This window comes from Gadus morhua, chromosome 9 (assembly GCF_902167405.1).
Source record: "Gadus morhua chromosome 9, gadMor3.0, whole genome shotgun sequence".
NCBI classification, from domain to species: Eukaryota; Metazoa; Chordata; class Actinopteri; order Gadiformes; family Gadidae; genus Gadus; species Gadus morhua.
Window position 1 is genome coordinate 1,601,708 of NC_044056.1, and position 23,968 is coordinate 1,625,675.

Genomic DNA, 23,968 nt, shown 5'->3' on the forward strand with positions numbered 1-23,968 from the left:
ATGACATCCTTCATTTTAATTAAAGGGATGAGTCTGAATTAGATTCATACTTCAAAACGAAAAATTGTCTTCATTCAATTCACCTTACTGTGTGCGCGTGTGAGAAGGAAGCTTTCATCAAAGAGACCAGAGAGACTCATTCACTGACACACACACACACACACACACACACACACACACACACACACACACACACACACACACACACACACACACACACACACACACACACACACACACACACACACACACACACACACACACACACACACACACACACACACACAAAAACCATATATATATTGTGGCACCCCGTTCTCCCAATGAGCCGGGTTCCACGTATAAACCACGCTTGGCAGCGAGGGTTAAAGCCTCATTCGACAAATACATCACACTCACGGTCTCTAGGGCCTCCGTCGACCTCTAGCTGCTTGCGGACCCGAGCACTTCCTCCTTCCTCGCTCCCGTTCCTGGTCTGCCCAAAAGTCAGTCCTCGTGCTCCTTTAAAAATGGCTCCTCGGCTTTCGGCCAGGTGTCCCCCAATCTCGCTGATTGGGGTTCGGTCGGTGCTCTCCGTCGCCGGCTGGTGGGTGACGGTGGTATCGGCCATCCAGGACTAACCTCGGGCTGGTCCGGGTCGAGGTTTAAGTGGCGGGATGCCACAATACACGCACACACCACAGGTATACACCATATAGATACACACACACCATAGTTACACACCATATAGATACACACCATAAAGATAAACACACCAAATAGACAAACACCAAAGATTAACTTAATATAGATACAAACTATATAGATACCCCCCCCCCCCCCCCATACACACACATACACACACACATACACACACACATACACACGCACACATCTGACTGGGGATAGGATAGGTTAATACACTTGGTGTTAAACAGGTTGTTGTTTATTCTCTTGCCAGAGGGACTATGTCTATCTAGACTAGGCTACTTATAAATGTTTATGAATATTTTTTTATTTTTTATTTATTGACCTGAATTAAGTATACTCAGCAAACTTATTTGCTGGAACACTGTTCTCTAGGTCCGATGCATTTAATTGACAAATGTTCAAAGGAAAAATTAAAAAAAACATTAGTTGGTTGTTAGTTACATGAGTCAGGACAACTGCAAAGTAATTCAACGTTTTTTAATATTTAATCAGCAGTTTTTCCGTTCTTCAATGATTTCAAAAAACGATAAACAGAGAAATGTTCTGATGAACAAGAAAAAAACAGCTGACAAAACAAACATCAGCAACGGCATTGTAGTACTACCATATAGACTCACATGTAGGTAAATACAATATTTATTTGACATTGCATCAAAATCTCTTTCCCTATCAGTGCCTTGAGACATTATGATTCCCATAGGGTCAAGAGAACAATTCTGCAATCCCATAGGACGGCAACACAATGAACCATAAACAAGTTGTGGACATAACCGGATGTGAAGGATCAGTTTGTGGGAAATCAGCAGTGGTGTAGTTGGACAATGATGATCATGACGCCTGAGCAATTCAAAGAACGAAAAGGGAAAGACATTATATTGAAATACAACAAACACTGGAATAAATACAAAAACGAAAGCGAAAACAATAAGTACTCCTGTTCACCTGAGCATTTCCAATACACATTGCATTTATAACAACCAGTCTCACAACACACACACACACGCACACACGCACGCACACACACACACACACACGCACGCACGCACGCACGCACGCACGCACGCACGCACACACACTTTTTACAGCTCACGTGGCAGCTTGGCTTGCTCTCTTGTGCGGACCCATAAAGGCCACGATGTATGGGTGAGATCCCCTCAACCTTGACACACCCGCTCTGCGGTCAGGTGTGCTGTGTGAGTGCACAAACAGGCACACTACAAAAGGGGGGGGAACAACTAGTAAAGGGCACGCCCGCTGCTGGAGGGCCTCGCCCCCCCTCTCCTTCTCTTCCCGGTTTGAAGCGCTCGTCCTCTAGCTCCACACCAAGGCCTTTGGATGAGAGGAGTTGAGCTGGACGTTCTCGTAGCGGTCTCCCTTTCCCTAAGGTCAGATCACAGATCGGTTTAAGGAAGAAACATGAATGCTAACAGGGTGTGGTCGTCGCCACACGCTGAAAAGGCTGCAGTCTGCGAGGGCGGACGTGAGGGGAGGTTCACCTTTGACGCGATGGCTTTCAGTTTCCCCAGCAGCGAGGGTTTGGTGTACACCACGTCGTCGTCCATGTCGCCGTCGTTCTCCTCGCCCTCCATCACCGCACAGCTGTCGGCGCCGGGCATCTCGCACTCCTTGTTGGCGGACATGATCAGACGGGAGTACTTGTACTCCAGCCTAGGGGGGCGACAGCCTGTGGTGTTAGTACCATCGGACGACGCTCATCGGCGCAGAGGAACAAGGAAGGAAGGAAGGTTTGTTTTGTGGAGCCCTGGAGGGCCGTCTGTGCCTTTCGTTGGACGACTGTCCTTGATTGTTCTTCAAGGGATCGCTAAAGGCCTCTTCCACCGTTTATTTGCGTTTACATCAACCATGCAACGACAAATATGGTGCATTACGATACATTTTTCTGTACTTATTGTTTACAGCCTTGACTCTTATTTAAAATCGGGGTAACTCTTTGTCTGCTATTAAACTTCCTGTCCGTTACATTCTGCTCTGGCAGCCACCTTCCCCATCTGGGATTATTAAAGTTCCATCTAATCTTTAATGAAATCAAACCCCCGTTTGAGCGCATGCATCTGGAAACATGAATGAATGGAGAGCGTGGGTGCATGCTCAGAGTGCACGGCGCTGGTCGGACCTCTTGTTCTTCTTCCAGAAGTAGCAGGTGAGGACGACGAGCAGCAGGGCCGTCAGAGCCCCCAGGCTGGCACTCAGGCGGATGAAGAAGTCCATGTTCTCGCACAGCAGCGTCCTCTTCTCAGGCAGAGACACCCCTCCCATGCAGAGCTTTGGTTCAGTCCACACGTACAGCATGTCCTGCAGACACACACGAACCACCGTAAGAGGTACGGCAGATGACTAATCCAAGAATGACATGCACCCCGATGTTCAGAAGACTCAGGTCAGTCAGTCAGTCAGTCAGTCAGTCAGTCAGTCAGTCAGTCAGTCAGTCAGTCAGTGTGTGCGCACCTGATGCCCTCCCCTGCAGGCTCCTTCTATTTGATGGTAGTCCATTTCCGTGCACGTGGGACACGCCCCTGAACTCTCCCACAGGAAGTGGAAGGTGCAGCCGTCGCAGGTCCCGGCAGGACACTCGCTGCAACAGAAGGACACTCACTCAATGGTCTCCTTAACGCCGTCAGGATGAGACTCATGACTACTCTGATTTATATGCAAAATATTGATTTATTACATTGATGGTCGATGAAGCCTTCGATGAATAATGCGGCAAATAATGACTTTTATTATAGTCGGTTAATCTGATGAGTGATTCATGTTAATATGAAAACAGGAATACATTTAGTACTTTTAGGCATTAAACGCATAATAATCGTGACACCAATGCAGAATAACCCAGCACGGGTCACAACATCGGTAGACTGAACCCTGTCTTGGATCTCCTACCTGGGCACCGTGAGTTGTCCTTGGGCACTCATCTGCGGCCGACAGCGCAGCGTGACCACGGCGCTACGGCCTGACTCGCACGACGACGTCGGCTCCAGTGACCTGGAAACCACAAGAAAGAAGAAACAACGTGAGAAAGTGAAGTGAATTCAGAAATGCTTTTATTGAAACTTTTTAACCTTTGGGGGGTTTTGGTAAAGGCATCCCGTGTCCATACCGGTAGAAGAAGTTGACGTCGGGAACCTTCCTGGCGGACTGGGAGAACAGCTCCGGCCGGGACTGGATACCTTCCAGCGCGTTGGCCACCGTCACCCCTGTCCAACACACAAACACTCGTCACCTGGGTCGTCCTCTTTTTAATCAGAGTAGTGCGACTCATTAGTCTTCGGAATCCGGTAGCAATTATACTTTGTTTTTTGGCCATGTTTAATGCTTTTTATTCATGAAGATACACAGAGTTAAACAGGAAGGCATGGGAGAGAGAGGAGAGGACATGCAGCAAAGGACCACGAGCATGAATCAGACCCGGGGCGCTGCCAGGAGGACTGAGCCTCACAGGTAGACGCTCTACCCGCTGAGCCTCACAGGTAGACGCTCTACCCGCTGAGCCTCACAGGTAGACACTCTACCCGCTGAGCCTCACAGGTAAACGCTCTACCCGCTGAGCCTCACAGGTAAACGCTCTACCCGCTGAGCCTCACAGGTAGACACTCTACCCGCTGAGCCTCACAGGTAGACGCTGTACCCGTTGAGCCTCACAGGTAAACGCTCTACCCGCTGAGCCTCACAGGTAGACACTGTACCCGCTGAGCCTCACAGGTAGACGCTCTACCCGCTGAGCCTCACAGGTAGACGCTCTACCCGCTGAGCCTCACAGGTAGACGCTGTACCCGTCTAGCCTCACAGGTAGACGCTGTACCCGTCTAGCCTCACAGGTAGATGCTCTACCGGGTGAGCCTCAGGGACGCCGCACGTTAGCCATTTGTGAATGAAATGCACTGTGGGAAATATCCAGTTCTAGTTGCGCCTTTTCGGTACACGCCAATTTCGATTTCAGGCCCCTCTAGGGTCATTTCTAACCAATCATGTTAACCACAGGTGCGTGAATGCGACCACTTCTCAATGAAAGAGAAATGTAGGAGCATAGAGGGAGGGATGCTTATTCATTGTTTAGTTTCAAATTGTTGCCCTCATCTGCTGTTTTTGACTTTCTGCATTTAAAACTTTGGTTCCTTCCCTACAGCAGCTTCAACTCACCCTTTGACGCAAATGAAAAGATATTGAGAAGATTCTAGTAGGAAAATGAATGTGTACTGTGTCACAGTCCGAGATGCACCTACCCAGGAAGGTGTTGGCCAGGTTGATGGACTGCGAGGACAGGGCCGTGTGCAGGCCTCTCCCGGAGGCCGGGATGATGGTCGACTGGCAGATGAAGGTCTTCACCGCGTTGGTCGCCTCCGCCTTCTCTCCCTGGCCCTCGCTGGTGGGGAGGTCCGTCACGTTGTCCGAGCACAGTGCCATACGCTCCTGAGAGGGAGCAAGGAGAATCATCCTCAATTGCCGTTTCGTTTCACTTCATAATTCGTTTGACACCGATCCCGCTTCTGCTTTTGATGGAGGAGACAATATTTCTGGAATGTTTTTTTTTTTTTTATCCCCCCGTTAGTTTTATTTACCAAATACAACCAGTAATACTTAATAGAACAACACATCTTTGATCATTTCTTTAAATAATTGTGGTTATTTTTACTGTTTTGTTTCATGCTTTACTTATTTTATTCACATAAACCTTACTTATTAAATCTTTCTTTCAATCGTTCTCTTCACTTAATGAACTTTTAAGCCAATGTGAGGAATACGTGCACAGTGCCAGTTCAACTGCACTACGCAAATCAAATCTGGGCGTGGCGTGGCCCTCACCCACCTCTCCCCCACAGAGGCTGATGTTGAACTGATGGAAGTATTTGGTGCCCTTGGAGGTGAAGCTTGGGCCGTTCATCAGGGTCCCCACGGACCCCATGGGGCCGAAGTCGAAGCTCAGAGTCACGTTCCCGTCCGTGTGGCTGAACTGACAGTCGCTGAAACATAAGCTGTGCTCCTGGTGATGAACGACCACGCACATACGCACACGCGCGCGCACACACACACACACACACACACACACACACACACACACACACACACACACACACACACACACACACACACACACACACACACACACACACACACACACACACACACACAAAAGAGCCAATCAATATATATACGGTAAAATACTCATGAGCCGATACAAATATAAGGGCTAATTAGGGATAAATCAGGAATTTAAAAAAAGTACACGATTCAAGATTTCTTTTTCAGGGTAGCTCCACTCAAAATATGAGAGAAACACGACATCAGCTCCTCCTCCCTCCCTCTCACTGCCCTCTCCAAGCTCCACCCACCCTCAACACGTGAGACTAACAAACCAAAACGTGACACGAGATGACTCTACACAGCTGCAAAGTCAGAGTGGTTAACCTAAATCACTGTAGTCTTAAAGTTAGCGTTTACATGACTGTAAATAAAAAAATTAACTGCATATTGTACCTTTAAAAGATGCTAAATGCGTAGTCATGTATAACTTAATGACAAAACCAACATCTTGCTTTGTAAAAATACATTGAGAACAACTGAATAGGTAGCCTAGAAATCCAGTCGCCCTAGCCGCAGCAAATTTAATTTGCGAGCAAATGCGAGCCGGAAAAACCAAACTCTGGTCAGGCCAATCGCATCGTGTATAGAGTCGGTGGGCGGGCTTAACAATACGACAACATCTGTGCGGTCCCTGCTACATGATTGATTGTAGCGCTATCCTATTGCGAGCAGGGGGAATTTGAAAGACAACCGTTTATTCCACCCCTTGGATTGATCCGTGCCAATTGAGTGTTCCCAGAACCCAACATCTGGATGCGGGTCTGGCTTGCCACCAGGCTACTGAAGAGCCGGACTCCGTCACAATCTACTGCTGGGAGGTCCTGAACCACGGGACCAGGGCCGAAGCACCAAATCCTGGACCCTGTCCAAGAGGTACTGATGGGGCCCCCCCGAACAAAATTAAGAAAAAAAAAAATCTTTAGAATTCTCTACCACCAGCCGTACGGCTGGTGGTAGAGAATCATCATCATCATCATCATCATCATCATCGTCATCCGCTTATCCGGGGTCGGGTCGCGGGGGGAGCAGCTCAAGCAAGGGGCCCCAGACTTCCCTTTCCCGGGCCACATTGACCAGCTCTGACGGGGGGATCCCGAGGCGTTCCCAGGCCAGTGTTGAGATATAATCTCTCCACCTAGTCCTGGGTCTTCCCCGAGGTCTCCTCCCCACTGGACGTGCCTGAAACACCTCCCAAGGAAGGCGCCCAGTGGGCATCCTTACCAGATGCCCGAACCACCTCAGCTGACTCCTTTCTAAGTAAAGGAGCAGCGGCTCTAATCCGAGTTCCTCACGGATGGCTGAGCTTCTCACCCTATCCCTAAGGGAGACGCCAGCCACCCTTCTGAGAAAACTCATCTCGGCCGCTTGTACCCGCGATCTCGTCCTTTCGGTCATCACCCAGCCCTCATGACCATAGGTGAGGATAGGAACGAAGATCGACCGGTAGATCGAGAGCTTTGCCTTGCGGCTCAGCTCTCTTTTCGTTACAACGGTGCGGTAAAGCGAACGCAATACCGCCCCCGCTGCTCCGATTCTCCGGCCAATCTCACGCTCCATAGTACCCTCACTCGCGAACAAGACCCCGAGGTACTTGAACTCCTTCACCTGGGCTAAGGACTCATTTCCTACCCGGAGTAAGCAATCCACCGGTTTCCTGCTAAGAGTCATGGCCTCAGATTTAGCGGTGCTGATCCTCATCCCAGCCGCTTCACACTCGGCCGCCAGCCGATCCAGTGAGTGCTGAAGGTCACAGGCCGATGATCCAATGAGGACCACATCATCTGCAAAAAGCAGTGACGAGATCCTCAGACCACCGAACTGCAACCCCTCCCCACCACGACTACGCCTCGATATCCTGTCCATGTATATCACAAACAGGATTGGTGACAAGGCGCAGCCCTGGCGGAGACCAGCACCCACTGAGAACGAAACTGACTGGCTGCCGAGAACACGAACACAGCTCTCGCTTTGGGAGTACAAAGATTGGATGGCCCTGAGGATAGACCCCCTTACCCCATACTCCCGCAGCACCTCCCACAGTTTCTCCCGGGGGACCCGGTCATACGCCTTCTCCAGATCCACAAAACACATGTAGACCGGATGGGCATACTCCCAGGCCCCCTCCAGGATCCTTGCGAGAGTGAAGAGCTGGTCCGTAGTTCCACGTCCGGGGCGAAAACCGCATTGTTCCTCTTCAATCTGAGGTTCGACGATCGGCCGAACCCTCCTTTCCAGCACCTTGGAGTAGACTTTACCAGGGAGGCTGAGAAGTGTGATACCCCGGTAATTGGCACACACTCTCTGGTCCCCCTTTTTGAACAGGGGAACCACCACCCCGGTTTGCCACTCCTTTGGCACTGTACCCGACTCCCACGCGATGTTGAATAGGCGTGTCAACCATGACAGCCCCTCAACACCCAGAGCCTTTAGCATTTCTGGCTGGATCTCATCAATCCCTGGGGCTTTGCCACTGCGGAGATGTTTGACTACCTCAGTGACCTCCACCAGGGAAATTGACGACGAAACACCATCAACCTCGAGCTCTGCCTCCAACATAGAGGGCGTGTTATTCGGATTCAGGAGTTCCTCAAAGTGTTCCTTCCAACGTCCGACGACCTCCTCAGTTGAGGTCAACAGAGTCCCATCCTTACTGTACACAGCTTGGATGGTTCCCCGTTTCCCCCTCCTGAGGTGCCGGATAGTCTTCCAGAAACACTTTGGTGCCGACCGAAAGTCCTTCTCCATGGCCTCTCCGAACTTCTCCCACACCCGCTGCTTAGCCTCCGACACGGCAGCCGCTGCAGCCCTTCGAGCCTGTCGGTACCCTGCAACCGAGTCAGGAGTCCTCCAGGATATCATATCCCGGAAGGCCTCCTTCTTCAGTCGGACGGCTTCCCTGACCACCGGTGTCCACCACGGTGTCCGAGGGTTACCGCCCCTTGAGGAGCCTAAGACCCTGAGGCCACAGCTAGCCACCGCAGCTTCAGCAATGGAGGCTTTGAACACCGCCCACTCCGGCTCAATGCCCCCAACCTCCACAGGAATGCCAGAAAAGCTCCGCCGGAGGTGTGAGTTGAAGATACCTAGGACGGGGGCCTCCTCCAGACGTTCCCAGTTCACCCGCACTACTCGTTTGGGCTTACCAGGTCTATCCGGAAATTTCCCCCATTCCCTGATCCAACTCACAACCAGATGGTGGTCGGTTGACAGTTCCGCCCCTCTCTTTACCCGAGTGTCCAAAACATGCGGCCTCAGGTCAGATGACACGATCACGAAATCGATCATCGATCTTCGGCCTAGGGTACTCTGGTACCAGGTACACTTATGAGCACCCTTATGTTCGAACATGGTGTTTGTTATGGATAATCCATGACTAGCACAGAAGTCCAATAACAAACGACCGCTCGGGTTTAGATCAGGGAGGCCGTTCCTCCCCACCACGCCTCTCCAGGTGTCTCCATCGTTGCCCACGTGGGCGTTGAAGTCTCCCAGCAGAACTACGGAGTCCCCTACTGGAGCCCCATACAGGACTCCATTCAGGGTCTCCAAGAAGGCCGAGTACTCTGAGCTGCTGTTTGGTGCATATGCACAAACAACAGTCAGAGTTTTCCCCCCTACAACCCTTAGGCGCAGGGAGGCGACCCTCTCGTCTACCGGGGTAAACTCCAACACCGCGGCGCTCAGCCGGGGATTTATGAGTATCCCCACACCCGCCCGGCGCCTCACGCCCTCGGCAACTCCGGAGAAGAATAGAGTCCAACCCTTATCCAGGAGTACGGTACCAGAGCTGAGACTGTGCGTGGAGGTAAGCCCCACCAGATCTAACTGATAGCGCTCCACCTCCCTCACAAGCTCCGGTTCCTTTCCCCACAGCGAGGTGACGTTCCACGTCCCCAGAGCCAGCTTCTGCCGCCCGGGTCTGGTCCGTCGAGACCCCTGACCTTCGCTGCCACCCATGTGGCTGCGCACCCGACCCCAACGGGTCTTCCCACAGGTGGTGGGCCCATGGGATGAAGAGAGGGGGGGTGCCACGTAGTTTGTTCGGGCTGTGCCCGACCGGGCTCCGTGGCAAAAAATAAACCAGGCCACGATGGCAGCAGCTTGTCCCGGCTCTTCAACTTCCAACAGCAGAATCCACATGGAGTCAAGCAGGCAAAGGTGTTCTCAAAGCCATTCATCCCGCATGGTAGATCAACCATTACCTAGAAGAAAAATTTTGAACGTTGCGCTTGCGTTCTCTAGAGAATTCTAAAGATTTTTCTTTTTATAATTTTTTTTTCACATCTCCCCTGCCATATATATTTTTTTCATATATATATTTTTTATATTCCTATGGGCCCCCCCTCTGCCTTGGGCCCCCCCACAACGGCCCACCCTATACCCGCGGTCCGGCGGCCCTTCACGGGACTCACTTTGCTGCTGCGGCTGCCGGGGCCGCAGGGCCGGCAGGTGTCGGCCCCCATGGTGGTGCGGGGCACCAGGTGGGTGTTGGGGGGGCACTCGGTGCACTTGCTGCTGCGGGGGTCTATGTAGTGTCCGGGGGGGCAGGGCACGCAGAGGGAGCCGGAGGGCCGCGAGCTCAGGGCGCAGGCGCGGCACTCCGAGGACTGGCCGTCCAGCGCGTTGCTGACCGTGACGGAGAAGATCCGCGCCACGTCGTGAACCTTGTACCGCACCTGCCAGCAGGGGGCGAGAGAGGGTGAGAGTGAGTGAGAGAGAGTGAGTGAGGGAGAGAGAAAGAGTTAGTTAGAGAGTGAGAGAGCTAGCGAGAGTGAGTGAGTCAGAGTTAGCGAGAGTGAGTGAGTCAGAGTTAGAAAGAGAGAGTGAGTGAGTGAGTGAGAGAGTTAGAGAGTGAGCGAAAGAGTGAGTTAGAGAGTGAGAGAGTGAGAGAAAGAGTGAGTTAGAGAGTGAGAGAGTGAGAGAAAGAGTGAGTTAGAGAGTGAGAGAGTGAGTGAGTGAGTGAGTGAGTGAGTGAGTGAGTGAGTGAGTGAGTGAGTGAGTGAGTGAGTGAGTGAGTGAGTGAGTGAGTGAGTGAGTGAGTGAGAGAGAATGTGTGTGTGTGTCAATCAGTAAACAAACTAGCCCATGACATGCCACCAGGGGTGAGGTTGATTAACCTTACAAGCCCCTTATGACATCACAAGTGGGCGTGTCCACCTAGATGCGTGCTGATAGGTCAGTCTACCAGCCTACCCAGTGGACTGAAGCAAACGTTGCTCATCTATCCGTCACACTCACACCTGGTGGCATGTCATGGGACCTTTAACCTAGCCCCCCAGGCCAGACTAATGCTAGTTGGAGTGGCCGCATTGATTTGGTTTTGTGAGAACCAGAATCAGAAACAGTTTGATTGCCAAGTAAGCTTTCACATACAAGGGATGGTCTGTGTTGCAATGGGGCACGTTTATGAATAAAATATATAAAAAATATATAACAAATTGTATACAACATATCATATCTAAAATATAAAACCAGCGTTGCAGTGTTGAAAGAGGTTTATGGAGGAGTGTGTGCAGTGTGCGTGTCTCGTTCTCCCTCGCTAGTAAACCTCCCTTGTGACAAGTCGTGCTGATCAGGTAGGATGTGTGTTTGTGGAAGTATGTTGATCAGGTAGGATGTGTGTGTTTGTTGAAGTGGGGTTGTTCAGGTAGGATGTGTGTTTGTTGAAGTGGTGTTGATCAGGTAGGATGTGTGGTTTGTTGAAGTGGGGTTGTTCAGGTAGGATGTGTGTGTTGGTTGAAGTGGTGTTGATCAGGTAGGATGTGTGTTTGTTGAAGTGGGGTTGATCAGGTAGGATGTGTGTGTTTGTTGAAGTGGGGTTGATCAGGTAGGATGTGTGTTTGTTGAAGTGATGTTGTTCAGGTAGGATGTGTGTGTTTGTTGAAGTGGTGTTGATCAGGTAGGATGTGTGTGTTTGTTGAAGTGATGTTGTTCAGGTAGGATGTGTGTGTTTGTTGAAGTGGTGTTGATCAGGTAGGATGTGTGTTTGTTGAAGTGATGTTGTTCAGGTAGGATGTGTGTGTTTGTTGAAGCTGTGTTGTTCGGTAGGATGTGAGTGTTTGTTGAAGCTGTGTTGTTCAGGTAGGATGTGTGTGTTTGTTGAAGCGGTGTTGTTCGGTAGGATGTGAGTGTCTCCTACTCACGTCCCAGGCCTGGTTGGTCCTCTGGAAGGCCCATGTGTAGGAGACGGAGGCGTTCTTGGTCATGATGTGGGTGTACAACTGTCTGGTCTTGTTGCCAGCCCATGACTCCACCACGGTGGTGCTCTTCCTGTTTACATCCTAACAACAACAACAACAACAAAAATAAAAACAACAGGCTCATATTCTGAAGGACTCGCTGTCTATAACTCGCTCAACTCTAACTTTTTTCAACTCTAACTTTTTTTCCATTTTTACATTTTACTCCTATGGCAATGTCAACGTTTATTTCGCATGCCACTAAAGCTCTGTGGAACTGAACGAGAGACAGACAGAGACAGACAGAGACAGAGAGGGACAGAGACAGACAGAGACAGAGACAGAGAGACAGAGAGGGACAGAGACAGACAGAGACAGAGAGACAGAGAGGGACAGAGAGGGACAGAGAGAGACAGAGAGGGACAGAGAGGGACAGAGACAGAGAGACAGAGAGACAGAGGGACAGAGAGGGACAGAGAGGGACAGAGAGGGACAGAGACAGAGACAGAGAGACAGAGAGGGACAAAGAGGGACAGAGAGAGACAGAGAGAGAGAGAGAGACAGAGAGAGAGAGAGAGAGAGAGAGAGAGAGAGAGAGATCAGTGGATGCGGGCAGGGAAGTGTACTGCTGCTTCATGTCGTTGAGCCGTGCAGACTTCTCACCGTCATGAAGTAGAGCTCACAGTCGCTGCTGCACTCCGTCTCAAACTCAAAGACGACGCGACCGAACTCCGTCCCAGATCTGCTGCTGGGGAGCGACGTAGGAAGTCTGGGGGCGGATCACAGCGGAAATATTCTCTTTAAAAAGGAGTAGACTGCATGTAATACGGTACAACGCAATTCTTCTCATTGAAACAAATGCCTTGTTGTACTTTGTCCCCGTCAAATAAACAAAATCAACAGAACAACACCTGGAGAAAACAGCAGTCTGCCTCACAAAGATCCAACAGAAAGACTCACTTGAAGCCAGGGATGTGGATGTTGAGGATTAGGTAATCGTTGTCTGATCCTCCAGCTCCGGACTGAATGTGATCTCCAGCCACCTCCCAACCTCAAGAGAGAGAGTCATGACCCATGCATCACTAGTATGAGGATGAGGAGTGGTTGAATTATACCTCCTATGTAAATACATACTGGCTTCATTTTATTCCATCAGCGCTACCTTGCAACAGTTCATTCATCAGGAGATATGTTCATGCTTGGCTCACAACATTAATCTTGAAATCCATCTAAACACTCTCCAATTAAGCTCATGGAAGGAGCAGGAACATATAGAGGGTGTGTTGTTCTAAAAATGGTGGTGCCTTCATCAGTGTCTGTTAAAACAGCGCCACGCCTACCATTCATGCTGTCACACTTGGAGTTGCCCACGTTGAAACAGGAAGTCTTCATGTTGGCAGGAAGTACATTCCACCACTTGTACTCATAACCAAGGACGGGCTCTGTTCCGGCTGGACACCGCTTACACACTTTATGTACACAAAGGAAATTCATGTTTCCAGTAGCAGACAACAAAAACAAGACAGAAGACAAGATAGAATAAGCAGGGGATAAGCTTTACATAGTCATCTGAAACATAAAGAACATAAACTAAAGGAAGAATCAGAGCGCCAGGGCTGAAGGAGGCGTGACTAGATGTTCGTACCCTTGGTGCCGTCTGAGTAGGTACCGGGCTGGCAGGGGGAGCACACCGCCGTGTTGTTGTTGTAGAAGCCGGGGTTACAGGGCGGGCACGGCTTGTGCTCGCCACTAGGGGGCAGTGGCACCGCACCGCTCACTCCCTCCAGGCAGATCTTGGGCTCGATCCATTTATAAATGATCTGCGTCTGTGGGTGAGCAACGGGAATCGATGGATGAGTCAGAGGACGACTTAGGGTACAGCCGTTCATCGATAACAAACAAATAGTGTCGCCTGGGCAGTCGTGCGCGTATCGACGTTCACGTTGTCTGGTTCTCTTACCTTTCCTTCGCTGTCACAAGCCGTGTGGATCTGGAAGTGGTCCTTCTTGGAGCACGGAGGTCTCTGATTACACTCTCCTGATCCCTCGGCTGTGGGGACGGAGGGGGTGAGGGGGGGTAAAGAGGGGAGGGAGAGGGGGTGAGGTTAAGAGGGGAGGGAGAGGGGGTGACGGTGGTGTAAAGAGGGGAGGGAGAGGGGGTGAGGGGGGGGTAAAGAGGGGAGGGAGAAGGGGTGAGGATGGAGAGAGAAGGGGTGAGGGTGGAGAGAGAAGGGGTACACAAATTAATAAACTAGCAAAGATTTAGCAAGAAACATTGACGAATACAACCTTTCTTTACCCAAATTTAGCGGAGGAAAAAAATGTATGTGCAAGTTATTAGGTGTAAAATTGTCTGTCTAATATGATCCAACATGTGAGCTGTACACAAAACAGCTCACACGTCCACAAAGGGCATCAAATATGCATGGTGAAGCGGTAATGCATAATGCATGAAATATGTTCATATTCAGACCCTTGTAAGAGATAACGACCGGGCAGAGTAGATCAGTACTGACGATGGTATAGCTGTCCCATCAACACTGCTTCAGGGGTTGGACTTCTTCTTACAAGAATATCATTCTTCTTGTTTTTTATCCTATCCCCATGACGCTGTGTGCGCGTGTCTGCGTGCGTGCTCACATGCGTAGTGGGTGGTGGTGTTGCAGAGGGTGCAGGAGCTGGCTCCGTGCCCGGAGTAGGTGTCCCGTAGGCAGGGCAGGCAGGAGTCAGAGCCGGGCTCTGTGCTGTAGGTCCCGGGCTTGCACGGGAAGCACTCGGAGGTGTAGGCCACTCCTGGGAGCGCAGGGAGGAACAACATCACAGCTGAATGCCAAGTACGGACCACGTCCTGTACCTAGAAGGGCAGGGCGTCTCGTGAAACCCCCGCAGTCCCATCAGTCCACCTCCAGTACCCCTCATCCACAGCCAATCACAACCGTTTTCCTTTGAACTACTGTTTTGCATCATAGTTAGTATTATAGTGTGCTAGCCGGCATTTCAAAATGGAAGACGTTAGCAAAAACCTGTCTGTCTGTCTGTCTGTCTGTCTGTCTGTCTGTCTGTCTGTCTGTCTGTCTGTCTGTCTGTCTGTCTGTCTGTCTGTCTGTCTGTCCGTCTGTCTGCTGACCTTCGATCTGGACGTTCTTCAGCAGAACGGGCTTCACCACCTTGCTGCCCATGAGAACGGCTCCGGTTCTCCAGTACAGGACGTTGCTGCCGGATTTGAGGCTCACCTGGGAGAGCACATGGGTTCTTATTTATAGTCAGGGGCGCAAACGTGTACTCAAGTGAACCAGTTCTTGTGAAGTCAATTAGAAATGATCACAAAAATATTCCATAGTCATTTTTCCGACATCTTACAAAATGCATTTACACAAATAATATTGAAATGAATTATTTAGAGCATAGTTATGTAGCAGGAAATATCATTTGGTAGTAGCCTTTGGCGTTGTGCAATCATGCATTGTTGTTTAGGCTGTAAACAGGTTTTTGAGTCAACTCCTAATAGGCGGAGTTCCCTGCGTGTTCGACAAGTTTTACAATCAAAAAATGCGTGAACAGTCGAGTAGCGGCTTGGGTGTAGCGCACGTGTATGTATAAGATACAGATTAAAACAGACTTTGATGTGTGTACATTTGTGTAAACTATCGCATCCACGTAAAGAAAATCCACAAAGCGAGTACTGATGATTATAATGATTATAATTATATCATAACTGTTAGAAAAACAGTCTAAAAAGTTATTGTTTGAAACTGGACTTGAAGATCCAGTTTTTTAGCCAACCGGCCATTCCAGCTTAAAATATTTTCAGGTAAGATGAGTGGTGACATTTTCTTTATCTTGGGATCTTATCATCTGCCCATAGGAAAGAGGCTTAGGCTTCAAAACTAGCATGTCTACAGTACACAGAAGATGGTCTCTCGAGATAGAGAGTGACTGTCTGCCACCCTCCACCCTGTGGAGCAGGTTCTATTTGTGGACCAGCACCTGAAGTTGCCACTAGAGAGATTTTGTCAAACAAATCCAGAAGTGTAGCGCTCTAAATATACCAGATGGCCCAAGGCACCGAGTGATTTACCCTGAATGCCTAATGAAGCTGTCCTGAAGTCATCTTTCCCCTAATGCCAGGTTTGTCAACAAGCCGACAATAACAACACAATTGTTTTAGAAATACTTGCAAAACCAGCCTAAATCACTCCAACTAATCTCCGGTTTTACTTGCGATTTTAGTATGGAACCAACTCGACATAAATTTGCTCTGAAACACAATCTGTCGGCCAATCAGCAAACCCCAGCATGGGATGATGATGATGAGGAAACCGATTTCTTAATTAATCTCATATTAATGCTGCTTTCGAGAATCAGTTTTATTTAAATCCACCATCGCTGCAGTACATTGCTGAAAAAGGTGTTGACTTCGCAAATGCACCATCAGTATATGTCCTCTGGATCACACGACCTGAGCAGAAGCTCAGGTCGATACAGCTTTTCTCACAGAGGTGTCACTGTAGGACATTAGTTGTTTGTCCTCAGAAGACACTTTACATTCAGGGCATTTAGCACTCTTTTATCCAAAAGCGACTTACAATAAGTACATTTGTCATAAGAAGTGAAACAATAAATCGCTGTCGGTACAGTAAAGATGTTCATAGATCGAAGTGCAATTACTAACAGTCGCTAGGCAAACCCATTCCCCGTATACAGCAGTGACAGCAGCTACTGCAGATGCGACACAATTAAGTACTATGAATAAGTACAAAGTACATTAAGTGCGTATAATAAATGCGTACATTAAGTGCCAGGACGTACAACATACAAGGCTGGGCGGAATGGACTGGATGGCTATGCAGAGTCTAGGTGAACTCTGAACAGGTGAGTTTTGAGTCTTCTGTGCCAATTTTCCTTAGGCTGCCAAGTGAGGATGACTAAAGCGACTCAACAAAAGCGACCGACGGCAGGCGGTCCAGGCCTGACGAGCGACACACTTACGGTGTGGCTGCGGGAGGTTGGCTTACACATAAATGATCTCGTCACGCGACTTCATGTTAGTTACAGGAAGGCGAGGAGGGACACAATCGCTCATCACCTGTGATTCAGACTGGACTTAACGCTTGAAAACCACAAAGGTACAAGTACAATACATTCAAAAGGGAGACAGTCTGGCGTGGTTAGACTTTAGCTTAGCTCTTCCTTTCTTGCCAATGTCATTTTAGAGGGATTGAAAAAAGGAAAAAATGGACAAATGGGAAAACGATACAGCAGGAACGCGACCTTGGTCTCCTCGTCTCTCAACGGCCTCGGCTGAAGCCACTTTCATTAGGCCGCACGCCAAAGACCTCCGTGAACAGAGTCCATTAGACCACTATCCTCAGCCAGCAAGGGACGCGCTGAGTCACACACACGCACACACACACACGTACCGAATGCGTAGCCCACTCCCCGTGGTTGGTGAGCTTCAGCCACTTCTTGACGCCAGTCTGATCCGTCTCCTGGCACTGGTCGTTCTGGATCTGTACAACAAGTACCACCCCGGGGTGTTAGCATCATGCTATCATCACGCTAGCACTGAAGGACCGATAATGGTCCCACGTGGACGCGAGGCAACGACCACGCAGACGCTTCGACGCTGTCCTGAACCTGCTTGGGTCGGACGCAAGGAGGGTCCGAAAGGACGTAAGGAGTCCGTAGCCCCCCTTGCGTTGCGTGACCGTGGGACCGTAATCAGCCCTTGAGAGGCGAGCGAATAGGGCACACGAAAAAAAACTCACAAAGAACTCAAAGAGCAGGTTGTTGTCGGGGTACTGGTAGTCGAAGGTGACGGAGCCCTGCTTCTTCAGGTGCACGGCGTAGATCAGCGACACGGCACACTCGTCCCGGTTGGACTCCATGTAGCTGCCCTGAGGGACCCAGGTCGAACTGGAGGGGGCGCCACACACACACACACACACACACACACACACACACACACACACACACACACACACACACACACACACACACACACACACACACACACACACACACACACACACACACACACAGGTTTTAATCTCGGAATGAGCTTCAAAACAGGGCACAGGGAGATTGTCACTGACGGAACACGAGACAACAGCGAAGGTTGTGATGGAAGCTGATGCAGGACATGCTTCTTTGTTAGTCCCATGTGAACCATTTTAATTATGTTTTCTACTGTGGTGTTGTTTACTGATTGTTTAATTGTGTCCTATTGGGTTCTGCCGCTGCTGCTGTCTTCACCAGGTATTTCGTTTAAAAGGTGACCTATTATACCACCAGGTGTGAGTGTGATTAGCCGTAAACAGACGTTTTTAAAATCTGCCTCTTCCGACATCACTAGTTGGCGTGTCCACCTCGTAGCGTGACGGATAGATGAGCAATGTTTGCTGCGGTCCACTGGGTAGGCTGGTAGACTGATCTATCCAGCAGACATCTAGGTGGACATGCCCACTTATGACAAAAGAGGCCGATTTTCAAAACAGCTTCTAACGGCTGGTATGATATGTCCCCTTTAAGTTCAGGAGTTCAGCAAGGCAGTGCATCTAGTTTTCATCGTGAAATGAGCTTCAAAACAGCACAGAGGGAGACAGTCACTCTGACGGAACATGAGTCAACAGTGAAGGTTGTGATGGAAGCCGATGCAGGACATGCTTCTTTGCTCGTTCCACGTTCCATGTGAACCACAGACTGATAGTTTAACTGTGCCCTATTGAGTGCTGCTGCCGCCGTCGTCCCCAGGTCTCTCGCTGAACCTCGCTGAACCCGACCAGGTTCGACTCACACTGGAGACCTCCTCCGCCGCGGACTCACCTGTTGCAGAGCTGCGCGTCGTCTCCGCCCACGCCGCCGCCGCCGCCGGGGGACGTCGCCGCCAGGCTGCTGAACCCCGGCGGCGTGGCGTCCCATTGGTCGAAGCGGATGCCGCTGCCCAGGGAGTAGCTCCCCGCGGCGCACGGCGTGCACTCCTGGGCGGACATCTCCAGGAACTGCCCCGCCCTGCAGGAGAACGCTGGGGGCGGGACCAAGCATCAGTGGGAGGAGTTAGGTCGTGAGAGAGAAGAGTGGAAAGAGGAGAGTGGAGGAAATACATTATGGGTATCAGGTGTTCTGGTATTGCAATAAGGAAACGTAATATGATCCGTTGGCTGTCAAAGAAGATTCTGAATGTCTTGTACTCAGTCAGTCAGTCCGACAGGATTGGGTGGCTCTGTGTGCACGTGCGTGTGCGTGTGCGTGCATGCGTCTGCGTGTGTGTGTGTCTCCCCTTACAGTGAACACAGGCACATAATCATTTGGACATATTTCTTGATGTCATCATTTTCTAGTGAGGTAGTGTACCGTGAAATGAAAATGGAAACCTCCTCCAGCTCATTAGCTAATTTTCAGAATTTGACATGAGATGCAATCCATTGTCAGGCCCCATTGACTTTACTGTATTGTGCTGTGTAGGTAGGACAACATACAGGGACTCTGTGGGGATAAGTAACAGGGGATGGTTTGTAGGACGAATCAGGGAAAGTGCCATGTCATCAGAAGTAAGCCTTCAGTCTGTTGGGTTTAGTGTCTTTAACTAGTGGTGAGGAAACCGGTTCCGGTTGAGTGCTCTAGTATAAAGGAGTGACAGATTGAGTCTCCCTTATACATAAACAGGAAGGAAAATGAAAATAAATGCCTCACAGGTGAAACAAAAGCTTCACATGTTACCAGTCATTTGATTTAGGTGCACAAAAAGGTAGATAATGCTCTCAGATAAGGCAGACTGTCTGTTTTTGCAGAAAGTCTGGTTCCACAGGGAAACTGTTGAAGGCATTTCAAGCGTCAAGGTATTTGTTGAGGTGGGAACAGTAAGAGGCTTACGACTGTACCTACATGTATCTTTGGTGCTCCTAAAACTGAGATAAAATCCACCTACATGAAGGGTATACCACCTATATTCCGACATCACCGATATAGAGTGTTAGGTCATTGAAATGGGTTTCCCGTTTCCTTCACTCTGCAGTAAACCAAAAAACAAGTTCTGGTTTCCCATTCCCTCTTAACCAATCAGGATCGAGAACTCCACAAAGAGACGCTCCCTCATACATTAAATTTAAACACATTAAAAAAAAAAATCGCACACTGAACTTGTTAATAACAAGTTAGAAGAAGTTAACGTTAAAAACAATAATTGGGTGACTCATTTACTAATCTACTTGGCCATGGCGTCTGTCTCCTGGATAGTATTGCTGCATGTGTCGGGGAAGGAGATCAGTTGATCTCCATTCGACCGGTAGGAGAATACGAAGCAGGACACTAGATTAGACTTGAGAAAAGCCAGAGGACCGTGTTCCAGTGACAGTGTTTTGCCGGGAGGTCATTGGCCCGTGGAGCATTGCTCTGGGATAGGCTGGAGGAGATCCAAACCGGGACGAATCAGGTTCTGGCGGTCGGACATTCCATTGATAGGAAGGTGTGAGTCGACAAGCAAGTGTACACACTACACACTACACACTTACTGCATTCTGTGCCCTTCACTGGCTCCGGCAGGCCGTCGCAGGCTCCGGGACTGTGAGGGATGGCAACCCGCCATCGGGACCCTGTGCTGTCGCACTCCGTGTACTCGTAGTAGTAGTCGGCCTGCAACACACACACACACACACACACACACACACACACACACACACACACACACACGTATTCCAGTCGGTTAGTTTCTGACAATTATAAAGAGCCGACGTAGGCGAGAGGTGGCGGTAGGACTCCACTAGCTCGAGTCATCGTTCTCTGGGTGCCAGAGGTTCACACGTTAGTCACCCAGTAAAGGACCGTCACTGACCTTTGATGCAACTAACCATTGTTGGAATTTGGACGATTGAACTAACGATCCCTTTTGCCATGATGAATCATTTAGTCTATAAAATGGAATAAAAAAAACAGCGAATGCACATCACAAGTTAAAAAAGTGACTAGTGAAACTTGCTCAAAAGTGAATAGTTCAATTTGCTTTCTTTATCCGACAAGAAAAGCTTGAATTATTCTTGTAATTTCATGAAGATCCATGCACCCTCTAGTTTGATTTCTGAAGCATTTGAATTACTAAATTACTTAAACGATTACTCGATAATCAAAATGAGACTTTCAGTGTGTATATTACCACATACAACCACACCCACACACCCACTAAATAAAAGCCTTATCTATGCAACAGACCCCCTTTAGCAGTGGGTGGGTACACAACATTCCATCTCCATGGCGATAGGGAGAGTGGCTGCCACGGGTTAATCAGGTGCGAGTGGAGCGTTTATGGGATCCGTCCGCCAAACAGCATTCACGATGACGTGTGTTTGGACTGTTGAGAATAAAACAGGATACCCAGAAAAAAATCATACACAAACATCACCTAGAGACCCCGTCTCACAGGGTATACAAAGGAACACCACCGGGTGGTCCATGGGGACCCAGAGATAGGCTCGGAGTTATCAACGCCAGCACACTCCAAGGTGCAGCCGATCGCGGCGTTTCTCTTCCACACAGAGAGCGATTAGAAGGCCCCATTAGGCAACCATCCCACGGTACATTTACTGAGGTTAGTGCCGAAGTGTACCGAGTGCAACCCTTGGTCCTGCCCTCTGTGTCCACAGTCGTTGGCTGCAACTCAGCAGCACAACATGAGCCCGATCTTAACAACATGAATCACTGGTCTGCACACACACTCTCTGGGATTTCATTTTCTTTGAACGATGCATAAAGGCTGTTCGGCCCTATAATAACTGGTGTATTTCTAATGTCGCACTTCATAAGAACAACGTAGATTGTGGTGGTACAACTACTGTATTATATGATACACTGTATCCATTCTAATTAATTCCCATCTGTGTTATGCTGGAAACTGCCGGGCTTATTCACTTACTCGATTATACAAACCGTTGGTGAGACAGGTTGAGGTTGGGAAGAATCACATTCATCCCGTGTGTGTGTGTGTGTGTGTGTGTGTGTGTGTGTGTGTGTGTGTGTGTGTGTGTGTGTGTGTGTGTGTGTGTGTGTGTGTGTGTGTGTGTGTGTGTGTGTGTGTGTGTGAGAGATGGTGTGAGTGAGCGCGCTGCCAGATTGGCGGAGAGGGGCACGGGGAAGGAAAAGGCGAGATCATGCAGGAAACTGATAACACAGACCCGTTTCTCAACAGTAACAAGCCAGTGCCAAACGGGAGGCTTAAAACTTTGTCTGTTAAGATGCTCCCAACATGTTGCTGTTGGCTCTATATTTATGTGGAAAATAAAAACGCATTTCGTGGGAATTGGTCCAAAAAACGGCAATGTCTTCATATGGAGTCCAGTACATTTAATTGGACGCTATTGGACATTTCAATAACAAGGGGTCTCCATCCCGGAAGCGTGTCATCTTAATCGCATTTGATATGGTCACTAGATTACCAACTCATCGGATGCCTATGGCTTCCCATGCAGTTTTTAGTTACCCATTTTTCAACGATCATTCAATAAACGTACACCTGTTTTAAGACAAAAAAAATACCAATGTTCATCTCTCACCTCACTGCACGGACGCGGTCCATTCTTCCCCTTGGTGTGTCGGAGCTGGCAGAAGATGAGAGCGCAATGAGCGACAAACCAAACCGAGGACTGCATTGTAGATCATCGGCGAAGAAAAACCCTGTTTGTAGCCTATGCACACACAGTTGTGATAGCCATTTAACTATATTATTTTGCTATTGTAGACATCCGTCGTGGTCGTGTGTATATGGCACGATGCGTACGGTAAAGCTCTTCACCTGAGATTACACTGGCTGTGTGCTCGAGCACTTGTCCACCGGCTCTGACGCGCTGATGACGTTGGCCTGGAGCCAAAGATGTTTTTCTGATGACAGCCCTTTAGAAATAAAATAAAAATAGGCCTAATATAATATTATGCAAAGCGGTGCTGCGTCATAGGCTGTTGTTGAGTCATTATTCGTTTTATTGTGTTGTACCGCGCACCGTAAAAAACAGCATTCCCTTTAAAAACGATGAATGGTTAGGCTCTCATAGTTGCAAGGACAATTCAATGGTTTATTGCTGACAGCGTCTTCATGACCTGCGTTCTGTAGAATATAAATGTAGTTATATTCTAGCTGCTAGGTATCATTAGCCTTAAATCTACTCAGCTGTAAGAACTACTATTAGCCACAAGATGGCAGCCACGTTCCACTTAAAATATGAATTTTCTTCCCATATAAATGTATGCCTTATGGTTGAACCCAATGACTGTGTGGTTCAGCCCAGCGTTTTGTATGTTCAATTATTATACTTGATTTATGTTAAGGTAATAATGATGTGAACTGACTGCATCCATGAAGTCTCTTTTCAAATATATCATTAAAACAATCCTCATATATTCATCCTATGATGACCTGGGCAGCTATTTTGTATGAGACACGTTTTGATCCTGTGAACATGACATAAATGAACAAAAAGTAACGATAACACTGTGTATTTTATCATTAGGCGTATATATATTGTAGTGCTATCACGCTGTAAGTATTTGCAATTCCAAACAATTGAAGTCATACAAGTTTAATGAGTAGCTCGTTTCTGTGGACCATCCCACCACCGGATGCACAAACAACAGTTTGTAACGAAGCAGGAGAAGGCCTATTTAGCCGCTGAGTATTAACCCATGCAATGGATTAAGAGAGATTAAACAAATGCACAGTATTTTATCACAAAGTAACTCATTCTGCTCTAGTCTACTCAACATGATGACTATATGTACACAGATTACATTTAAGTAAACTTCATATGAAATATACCATATAATCGTATAATTCATAGAGTTCTTAAAATGAGTTCTATCCCGGACATGACAGTGCCTTATGCAAAATAGATCCGCTGTAGACACGGCGTGCGACTGGTAAACGTCTAGTTTTTGTGGTTGGATGAATATTTAAGCAGTCATTCAAGCTCAGTTGACCCCCAGTTTCTCTTGTCCGGCTAATTCGAGAGGCGGAGCAGA

General features: G+C 48.8%; 1 protein-coding gene across 1 annotated transcript; it reads right to left on the reverse strand.

The window, feature by feature from the left end:
* Window positions 1–1,152: 1,152 nt before the first annotated feature.
* On the reverse strand, window positions 1,153–22,801 carry elapor2a (endosome-lysosome associated apoptosis and autophagy regulator family member 2a). Its single transcript, XM_030365720.1, has 22 exons — window positions 22,510–22,801; window positions 20,479–20,599; window positions 18,794–18,992; window positions 17,737–17,884; window positions 17,389–17,478; window positions 15,096–15,201; window positions 14,609–14,761; window positions 13,930–14,018; window positions 13,615–13,795; window positions 13,310–13,438; window positions 12,930–13,020; window positions 12,633–12,738; window positions 11,934–12,071; window positions 10,203–10,466; window positions 5,516–5,689; window positions 4,932–5,118; window positions 3,809–3,905; window positions 3,592–3,693; window positions 3,157–3,283; window positions 2,825–3,003; window positions 2,187–2,358; window positions 1,153–2,070 (listed from the first exon to the last, which is right to left on the reverse strand). Exons 1-22 carry the CDS (start codon window positions 22,603–22,605, stop codon window positions 2,002–2,004), a joined length of 3,018 nt encoding a protein of 1,005 aa, XP_030221580.1. The 5' UTR covers window positions 22,606–22,801; the 3' UTR covers window positions 1,153–2,001.
* Window positions 22,802–23,968: the final 1,167 nt, after the last annotated feature.

Bases quoted from the DNA above. Each gene is read 5' to 3' on its own strand.
- elapor2a (XM_030365720.1), bottom strand. From the start codon at position 22,605: ATGCAGTCCTCGGTTTGGTTTGTCGCTCATTGCGCTCTCATCTTCTGC. The intron at 17,479-17,736 runs GTGAGTTTTTTT...CTTGTTGTACAG, and splicing joins ACCTGCTCTTTGAGTTCTTT to ATCCAGAACGACCAGTGCCA. The intron at 13,439-13,614 runs GTACGAACATCT...GTGTACATAAAG, and splicing joins CTACTCAGACGGCACCAAGG to TGTGTAAGCGGTGTCCAGCC.